Genomic DNA, 10,802 nt, shown 5'->3' with positions numbered 1-10,802 from the left:
CTAAGGTAAAATAAACTAATCTATGCTATGGGAACTATCAATCAGTATCCTCTATTACCACCACTAATCTCACAAAGCCATTTAATTCACACCGTGTCGAATTATAATTTTAGCCTGTAAAAAATATCTAAAATTCAAGCCATATTGTAACGTTTTTTTAACATTTTTTTCATATATAAGCAACATTTTTCATCACTTGTATTATATGATTTGAAAATTTAATTGGTCTGGAATACAAAGTTTTCGTTATCTCTATAGATTTTTCTTGTTTAGGCCTGGTTCATCATGAATCTAACACATAATATATAATGAGACCCACTTATTAAATATATGAATCTTATATGTTTATATTTTAGAACCATAATTTGTTGGGTCTATGCTAAAATTTCCTGATATCTATATGCAAGGTCAATTCTAAATCTCTTGCTTGCCGACAATATTATTTCTGTTGGACCATGGAAATGAAAAATGAACTTATTATCTTCATTGTTGACATCTTCATACACAATCCATTTTTTTTCCTTCTTAATCAAATTATGGTCTCCAGCTTCATAATTAGTTCACGATAAATTTCGATTCGTTTAATCTGGAATTAGAATTTCATTTTCTGTGTGGGAAATTAAGAATAAATATGTTATAGTGATCATGAAGGTTGTGTAGATTCCTATGATACACAATATTTTTGTTGCTGAACTTTTATTATAACAATTAATAAATAAATAAATAGGAGTGTTTTTTTTTCCAGAGGTTAACTGAATAACCCTAAAATCATAACATGCGTGACTGCATCTTCTCCTAGTATCAACAGGATTTCTACACCGTCCATGTGTGTGCTGGAAATTTTCTTGCAGGCTAGGCTATGTTTTGTAGCCGTGCCTAATTAATAGGATTTGCACTTCAAGATGAATAGAAAAACAGAGGGAAAGAGGAAACCAGAGGTGGAAGAATGGACAAGCAAATGAAAAAGATGGAGGATGAGATGCATGAACTTGTGGATAGAGCACTTACAAACAGTAGTATAATGGACCACAAGATTGATAAGGGAGACAAGTTGAAAACAATGTTTGGCTACTATATCATCTTGCTACCCTAAAAATGGCATATGATGCAACTAATCATGAAAAGAAATATATAAAATTAGGACCAGAAATAGCAAATGTGGAGTTGCTCTCAAGAAAAAGAAGGCCGGAGAGCATCTTTTGAGAAAGGAAAAGAGGTTACAAGCTGAAGAGGAAAATTATAACAAAGACATGATAGAGATAATAATAGGAAACCTTCAATGAATGTCAAGAACCAATTAATGTGAACTGAAAAGAAAATCAAGAGAAAGAGAAAAAGATCGATCAGTTCTGTGCGCATTTTGGCGAATCTTTTTCAGTTACCAAATAAGAGACCATATTTTCCTCAATCCTGAAGCAATTGAAGTAAAAGCTTGTTGAAGTTTTTGTCTTATTATTCTGTGTATGCATATATAGTTGGCTATTGATGACTGAAACCTGCAGCACATTAGCCATTAATTAATAAGAATGTTTAGTTTGTTAAAAGACTAATAAAAACATGGAACCCATGTTATTCTTTGGAAAATTAATGGTTCAAATGCTGTATTGAAATGATACATACACAAAAGGTGCAACGCACAGTTGGCCAAGAACCTATACCTATATATATATATATATATATATATATATATATATATATATATATATATATGAGGCCAAATCCCGCTTAGTTGCACCCAGCTCAAAAATGGAACTAGGGATCAGGCGATGACTTTGAGCACATATGCAATGTTTTGTAGCTAGTGCATACATAACAACTCCGTGATCATCTGTATGATCCACAAGTACTATGCGAGATCCTGATGTTTCTTTGACTCAGTCATTGATCATAAAGATCATGGAGAAACTTTTGCAGCTTTTAGGAGTTCTGTATGCAAAGACTGACCAAACTTTGTATGACTTAATATCAGAGTAGGAAAACATTGAAAGGTCAGGTACAAATGTCAGTTTCTACCTTACGTGCCTAACTCAGGACCACACATGATTTCGAGATTACAAAATATACTTACCTTTAAATACATAGATCTGTACCAAAGCAAATTTCAATTACACATAGGGACACTATTTTACTTGTTCTTTGGCCACTACTGAATCTCTGTTTAATAACACATCAGTTTTTTTATTGAATCTCTATTGAATTTTATGAGTTAATGACAAAGATATACCAAAGGGGTTATTAGCTGAGTGTGTAAACATTAATATAATGCTAAAGGAAATTATCGTTTCCTTTTGTATTTTGTAAGGAGGTCTGATAATCGGATTTAGTCAAATAATATACACTAAACTTTCCTAGATTTATCATATCAATATTTATATTTGCTTATAAAAAAAAAAAAAGGGAAATTATGGTTATATTGCATTGATAACCTAGAAGGGGAAATTCATCCAAGTTACTGTTAGTTCATTGACTATTGCAGATTGAAAAACACCCATTTCTATGCAGAATTTCTTGAAATTATCAAACACTGGAAGAAACTTCCAGTGAATTTAAGCACCTAATCCTGCCAAACAAAATTGACCATGTTTCCTTGCCTGCAATCAGAAGAAGTATTAAGTCAATTACGTGAAACCTCCAGCAGGGTTGCTGCATTTCCTAACAAGAGACAAGTCAAGTGGATTAGAGAGGAGAATTAATTTCTTGACTTTGTTTAACCCCAAATTAAATCGCTAGACTCTCTATATTTTTAAGTGAAGCCCTGGCTAGCTAATATAAAATGATTAATTGGTCTTTTCAGAAATCGTTGATTAATTACACACGTCACATATGCATGCTTATATATATATTTAAAATCTTATTTTTCTGCAATACGAAGGAGACAAATGAAATTATATGGAGAGAGATTTATCCCCTTTCACATTTTAACATCCATTTTCCTGGGAATTTTATATACAATGGATGGTAGTTGGGGGGTCATCTCCATACAAATATATGTCAATTCTTGGTTTTGTATATGAGTGACCCGATGACATGGGTAACAAGAATGGTTTGATTAAATTAATATATTACTTAGTCTTCATTTTGATTTGTTCAAATATTTATAATTAGCTATATAGCTATGCTTGATCAGGACTGTCTCCAAAAGATATATATGCGTTTTTCATCTGTTGGCAGTTAATACGACACAGTACTATAATATATTTATATAATTTAAAATAAATAAATAAATATATATATATATATATATATATATATATATATATATATATATATATATATATATATATATATAGCTAGGTAATTGCTGCACAATAAATAATAAATTAATATTGATGAATTACCTTATCAATGAAGTCAGCACAAATCTTCTTGTACCATCAAAATATATACAAGTTTTAATTTCTTTATTTTCCGTGGCATGTGAAGCAACAATCCATCATTCTTTATTATTGATAATATTATTATGGGTAGGGTAGCATTAGCATTGATAGCAACTGTATAGCAAAATAAGGAATGATTTGTTAGTGGTAGGCAACAGATCAAATCTAGTGTTTTTACATACTAATGATAGTTTTATATTCAATAGTTGAAAACAACAGGAAAGATCTGGAGGACAGACAGGCTTCATTGCCATCTTCATTGCTCCCAATCAATTTAGCTAAATGGTGTTAAATTGTTCCCCAAAAATTCTAAGGTCTCAAATTTAAATCTTAATCAAAGTCGGTATATTAGAAAAAAGAAAAAAAATAGAAAGAATTGCTGCTAAACTTAAACTCCTCGAGATAAATATTTAATCATTGAATTTGTGGAAAATTAAATAACTTGAAAAATGTCTTTCATTAAAATTATTTTTTAAGAAAATATTTCTCGATTATTTGATTATAATATTAAATTAATAAAATGTACAAGTTAATAAGATTATTAAAATTCTTAAAATACTGAAAAATGGGTTAAATATTTTACAGAAAAATATTTTCTATGACTAAATTATCAGATAAATATCTTTATTATTTATTAGGGCAAGAATTGTATGCACATAAAATAAGATTAGAAGTTTTATGGTATTGCTATATTTACAATGAGTTGGAATAATGCAACTTGCGGTGCGCCACAACCATCCAACCCCAAAATGAACAAACACCAAGTTAAGATTTGTTAAAGTTAGCTTCTTTCCATTGGAGAAAATAGATATCATGATAGCAAAAAAGGAAAAAAAAAAAATCCAAAGAATCAATCTCTTTAGCTATAGCTTTACATTTTCTCATAAAAATCAAGTTTCTTTTAATCAGTTAGTGGGTGTTTATGCAGAATTGCAAATGCAAGAAAAGAATAGCAAAATGAACACAGTTTAATTTACTAAAAGGGACCCAACAGACTTTAAATTTTTTTCCCATTTAAGGTTGGCAAGTGATATATATATATATATATATATATATATACACTTACTGGCTTCCACGAAGCTTATTTTCTTTTTTATTTTTATTGTTTCCCTATTTGTTATTTTTATTATTCATTTTATTTATTTTTATTAAATATGAACTTATGCACCACACGTTGTGATTATTTAGTGAAAGCCATAAAATCACGTGTATTTGTCAACTAACCATTAATATGAAATCATATGTATTAATTATTTGAGTAATTTTAAGTGATAATTTTAATAATTTTATCTGATATTTTAAAGTATTTTTTGTAATTAACTTATATATATACACAATAAATCATTAATTCTGTGACATTATTTCTTTATTTATGGTACCACAAGGCCTGCTAACAAAATAATAATAATAATTCATGTATATATGACGTTAATTGGGTGCTAAATGTAGCATTAATATATCTGAGGTAATGAACAGATGCTCCAAGTTGCAAGTTGCTACTTGCTAAGCTAGAAGGCACTCTCAAATATAATTAATATATATATTAGGCCAATAATATATTGAGAAAATTCCTTTTTTAATCAATGTTGATGTATTAGTTATCATTCGAGCGGCTAATGGGTCTCAATGTTTTATTTATTTATTATTTTTTTTCAAAAATAAAGATTTCATTTATAAAATTAGAGAATTAATGGGAATAAAACCTAAAAGGTAATACATATTAACATACTTATAGATCCATGTTCTTCTATTAAATTTGAAGAAGCAAAATGTATGTGAGAAATAAAATCTTAAAAAAAACTCCTTATAAAAATTTAGGGTATAAGTATTGATGTTGTAAACAGGTGAGAATCGCACTAAACTCCAAGTAAATCAAACCAGAGATTCTCTATCATCTACAAGCTAGTGGTACACTTTAAAATTTATGATTGCTCAAAAATCAATTTATCCATTAAATAGATTGAGGCAAAAATTTTCAAAAAAACTCTAAAATCTCGTACAGAAATCTCTACTACAGGGAGAAGGTAAACAAACCCATAAAAAAAATCTATGAATTTGAAAGAACTCTTACATTAATGAGAAGAAAACTAAAAAGAAAAGCAATAAGAAAGGATTTACAGAGGAAAAAAAACAAGTTAGAGAGAAACACTATACTTAATTGGCATTGCATGGGTGGTCTCAGTCTAGCTATTTAAATAAATGAATAAATATATTCTTTAGACATCCCCTTAGGATTCCTTCGATGTCAATGTTAAAGGATGATTAAAAACTTTATCCCCAATATGTATTTTAATCACTAATTAATCGTCATTATAATTAAAATAATAATGATTTATTGTAATCATAATTCCAAAAGGATGGTGAAAAAAACAAAGTTTTTATTTTATAAATATGCAAAATGACATATATATATATATATATATATATATATATATATATATATATATATATATATATATATATATATGATGAAAAAACAAAGCAAAAAGGTTACCTACCCCTTATCACTTTCTCTTACAAAATTCAATTCGTTATCATAGCCACATATCACGCATTAATTTAACACCACCTCTCATCCACGTGATCCCTGCTGCACCTCATCATCTTTTCTTTTTTGCATTATACTTCTAATTATTATCTATATATAATTGCCAACTTTTTCCTATTTGCCAAACAAGAATCCATGCCTGCCAATATGGCAGATACACTTTTGCTCTTTAGGTCTGGTTTTTTTAAAGCTCTATGTGGGGTGTTATTTCCACAAGTTTGTCAACAACTTGTATAGTTTGGTATCTATTTTATGCAATAATTCTAGATTGATTTTTTGTCTTTGACATGTAATATGGTTTAATCGTAACATCCCCTTAATCTCATATCGGTGGAGAAGTAAAAATGCTATAAAATAATCCAAGTTTTAAGCTTCTAAATTACATATACTGATTTGTTTTATGAAAAATAATTTATATATAAAAAATATAGATATATAAAATATTTTTTGTGATTTAGCTATAATTTTAAATTAATTATATATATTTATTTCATGTATAAGTGTTTGTATTTTAATAAAATTATCAAAGTTTAGAAAATAAAAAATAACTTATTTTTTAAAAGAATAAAATTAATTTTCTTTAAAAATAACTTAATTTTTCTTTTAATTAGGAAAATATTTTTCATTTATCAATTTTTTTAAATGTCTTAAATACTAAAAAAATATGAAAAATATAAAAATATTTTTCATAAAATAAATGTAGTCTTAGTTTAAGGCAATATTTGACATTGAAAGTTTGACCAAAACAATGTTTTTTCTTTAAAGACCATTTTAGATTTAACAAAAAATGAAAAGTATTATTTTATTTTTTTTGAAATTTTTATGATCATACATATTAAATTTAATTTTAAATTAATTTTTAATACCTCTAAATAATATATTAAAAAAAATACTTTTCACAACAACAATTTCAAATGAGCCCTGAGTCCATTTTTGTTCTCATTAGTGACAAAATTTTATTTAATTGAGTAATTTTTTTCAACTATACAAGCTAAAATAATCCAAATGATTTTAGAACAGATTTATTTTTTAATTAACATGTTCAATCCAAATTTTAAATTAAAAAAATAAATGAATAAAAATAATTTTTTATATGTAATTCATAATTTATTTGATATTTTTTTTATAGTAACTTCATGTGGGCATTATTATTATAAAAAAATATAAAAATGAAATAAAAAGAATCCAAAAAACAACAAAAATAATAGAAGAGAAGAAGGACTTGGTAATTGGTACCGTATACACAGCCGGCAGCCATCGCTATACGAGACCAACAAACTCACTATATAGGTGCCGCGTGGTCCACCTGACGCCAACGTAGAGACAAACTAAGCTGACCTGGACGAACATGTGGACCCCAACATGTCGGGTTCTATATAGCAAAAGTGACGTGTACTGTCCCCACGTGTCTTCTGGTCGCCCGGCCAACTACTGTGACTAAAATAATACTAAAACGTTTTGCTAATGTAAATCCGTCAACATCCATCCAAAACCTCCCTATTGGCTAGCTCTGTCCATGTGGAAATTCATGAGCTTGCTTTTTCTAATGGGGGAGGAGGGGGCCTACCTGGCCTCCCCTATATATACAACCTTCGCTGCATCGTTTCCTTTCACAGCCAAGAAAAAAAAAACAACACCCCCTTCTCCTCTTCTCCTTGCTTGCTATAGCCATCTCTCTTTCTTTCTTTTATTTTCTTGATTTTGATTTTTATCATGGCCGTTGATTATCTATCATCCCCACTTGGTCCCCCTGCATGTGAAAAGGATGCAAAGGCTCTTCCGTTCATTGAAGAGATGACAAGCAATGTAGACTCAGTGCAGGAGAGGGTTCTTGCAGAGATACTCAGTAGGAATTCTGAGGCTGAATATCTTAAGCGATTTCCGCTCCTAGGAGCAACTGAGCGCGACACCTTCAAGGTCAAAATCCCGGTGGTCACTTACGAGGATATCCAGCCTGATATTCAACGTATAGCTAACGGTGACCGCTCTGCCATCTTTTGCGCTCACCCTGTCTCTGAGTTTCTCACTAGGTGAGAATTATTAAAAACTGCACAGTTAATTTTAATGTTCTGCTTTTTTTTTCTTGTTTAATGAAAAAAAAAGAGGTTCTGAAAAACTATAAATGGGACTTGCAGCTCCGGTACTTCTGCCGGTGAGAGAAAACTGATGCCAACAATTTATGAAGACATGGACCGTCGCCAGTTATTATACAGTCTTCTCATGCCTGTCATGAATCTGTATGTATATATAGCAAAGGTTTCCCTTTTTCATTTTTATTTTTTTTGGGTTAAACTGACAATTTGACAAAATTTCCCTGTTGTATTGTGGCAGCTATGTGCCGGGTTTAGACAAAGGGAAGGGCCTGTATTTCTTGTTTGTGAAGGCTGAGACAAAGACCCCAGGTGGGCTCTTGGCACGTCCGGTACTCACAAGCTACTATAAAAGTGAGCAGTTCAAGAACAGGCCATACGATCCTTACAACGTTTACACTAGCCCCAACGAGACCATTCTTTGCGCAGACTCCTTCCAGAGCATGTACGCCCAAATGCTCTGTGGCCTCATTATGCGCGAAGAAGTCCTCCGAGTTGGTGCAGTTTTCGCCTCAGGCCTTCTCAGAGCCATTAAGTTCCTTCAGATCAACTGGAAGCAACTCGTCGAGGATATCTCCTCTGGCACATTAAACCCTAAAGTAACTGACCATTCAGTAAGGGAATGCATGACCAAAATCTTGAAACCTAACCCAGACCTCGCTGAGTTCATTACAAAACAATGCTCAGGAGAGAACTGGGAAGGTATTATCACAAGAATTTGGCCCAATACAAAATATTTAGACGTCATTGTCACAGGAGCCATGGCCCAGTATATTCCCACGCTTGAATATTACAGTGCTGGGTTGCCCATGGCTTGCACCATGTATGCTTCCTCTGAGTGCTATTTTGGGCTTAACCTAAAGCCAATGAGCAAGCCATCGGAGGTTTCTTATACAATCATGCCAAACATGGCTTACTTCGAGTTCTTGCCTCATGAACCCTCAGCTCCAGCACCCTCCCGTGACTGTCCCCCACGCCTTGTGGACCTTGCTAACGTTGAAGTTGGCAAAGAATATGAATTGGTTATCACTACCTATTCTGGTCTCTACAGGTACCGAGTCGGTGACATCCTCCGGGTCACTGGGTTCTACAACAAAGCTCCACAATTTCGCTTCGTGAGGAGAAAGAATGTCTTATTGAGTATTGACTCGGACAAGACCGACGAGGCTGAGTTACAAAAGGGTATTGAAAATGCTTCCGCACTGTTACGTGAGTTCAACACCAGTGTAGTTGAGTACACTAGCTATGCAGATACCAAATCAATCCCAGGTCACTACGTGATATACTGGGAGTTGTTTGTTAAAGATCCAGCCAATTCACCAACTGAGGAGGTCTTGAACCAGTGTTGCCTAGCCATGGAAGAATCATTGAACTCTGTCTACAGGCAAGGCCGGGTAGCTGATAACTCAATCGGGCCACTGGAGATAAGAGTGGTGAAAAATGGCACCTTTGAGGAGCTCATGGATTATGCAATTTCCAGGGGTGCATCTATTAACCAGTACAAGGTGCCAAGGTGTGTCAGCTTCACACCCATCACGGAACTGCTAGACTCTAGAGTGGTGTCAAAACATTTTAGCCCATCTCTGCCACATTGGACCCCAGAACGTCGCCGTTGAATGCATGGCGGCAAGAAAAAAAATTGCAGATAGAAAAGAAATTAAAAGGCCATCCTTGGGAAGCTAGCTCATGACAGCAACTACTCTCTATCTATGTCTAGTCTCTTTTTCATTAAGTTATTAGCTTTTAAAAGTGTCTTTTGAAATTTCACAATTTCTGTAATGTGTTTGTGTAATAAGTTCATATAATCTGTACTGTGCATGATGTAGTTGTCCAGTTTATGTTTGTTTGTCCATTGGAATCCTTTGCCCTCTCTCTCTGCATCTTTTCCTTTTCTTTTTGTTGCTTCAGCTTTATTTAAAGTTTATATAAAAGATGTTTACAGTATAAGCCTTTAACAGCTATACTGTTTCATATCTCTGGGTTTTAATTTTTATTTATCCATGCTTCGAAGGTTTTTTTTGTGGGTTTTTATTTCTATTATGCAGGCTTTATGTGCATGGATTTTAGTGCACGTGCTAGATATTCTTCTGCTATAGCTAGGGTTTTTTTTTTTTTTTAAATCTATATTGATCTCTTGTGATGCCATTTGTTTGGAAGCATGTATGTGGGGTTTTATTACAGATTATTATAAGTATATTCAAGCGGAGACCGTTTGGTGGTTTCGATTTCTGAACTGAAAAATTAATGGAAATACATATAGGACAATGAATTAGTTGCAGAAAAGTTCAGTACTTTAGCCAAAAAATTAAATGTCTTAAAATGGTATGCGCTGATCCCCTTTTATCTTTGGTTTCTGACGAAAAACAATTATATTATGCAGCTTTCATGTGATCATAAATTAAGATCAATTAGCTAGATCATAATTACCACCATCTGAAGATCCCTCAATATTTCTAATATGAAGGTTATTTATTGCAATATATATATATATATATTCATTCACAATTATGGAGGACATATAAAGTGAGGGAGCACTGCACCAAGAGCGTTCTAGGAAATTAATGAAAGAGGGATTCTTCTCAGAAAGGAAAATTAAAGTAAAAAAAAAAAAAAAAAGGAAGCCAAAAGCAAGAAAATTGACTCAGAAATCTAGCTTTTCGAACTAATGAAACTGATTATTAATATCATCAGCCTCTAACATGATGACACTGGTTGAGCAAATATAGCTTAAAGTGATTCAATGCTGTTAAAGTAAAATTATAGAGTCTGCTTGTCTCTTAAAAGCGA

At 31.9% G+C, this 10,802-nt stretch overlaps 1 protein-coding gene across 1 annotated transcript; it reads left to right on the top strand.

Annotated features, from left to right (window-relative positions):
* Positions 1-7,530: 7,530 nt before the first annotated feature.
* On the top strand, positions 7,531-9,988 carry LOC110631692 (probable indole-3-acetic acid-amido synthetase GH3.1). The gene is made up of 3 exons (XM_021779607.2): positions 7,531-7,955; positions 8,061-8,162; positions 8,257-9,988. Exons 1-3 carry the CDS (start codon positions 7,639-7,641, stop codon positions 9,629-9,631), a joined length of 1,794 nt encoding a protein of 597 aa, XP_021635299.2. The 5' UTR covers positions 7,531-7,638; the 3' UTR covers positions 9,632-9,988.
* The last annotated feature ends 814 nt before the right edge of the window (positions 9,989-10,802 follow it).

Source organism: Hevea brasiliensis, chromosome 10 (genome assembly GCF_030052815.1).
Source record: "Hevea brasiliensis isolate MT/VB/25A 57/8 chromosome 10, ASM3005281v1, whole genome shotgun sequence".
NCBI lineage: Eukaryota > Viridiplantae > Streptophyta > Magnoliopsida > Malpighiales > Euphorbiaceae > Hevea > Hevea brasiliensis.
This window is presented reverse-complemented; position numbering and strand designations above follow the sequence as displayed.

What these genes read in the sequence shown, in the direction of transcription:
- LOC110631692 (XM_021779607.2), top strand. Translation starts at nt 7,639, where the DNA reads ATGGCCGTTGATTATCTATCATCCCCACTTGGTCCCCCTGCATGTGAA. An exon ending in GTCTCTGAGTTTCTCACTAG is followed by an intron (nt 7,956 to 8,060) that starts GTGAGAATTATT and finishes TGGGACTTGCAG; the next exon opens with CTCCGGTACTTCTGCCGGTG. An exon ending in CTCATGCCTGTCATGAATCT is followed by an intron (nt 8,163 to 8,256) that starts GTATGTATATAT and finishes GTATTGTGGCAG; the next exon opens with CTATGTGCCGGGTTTAGACA.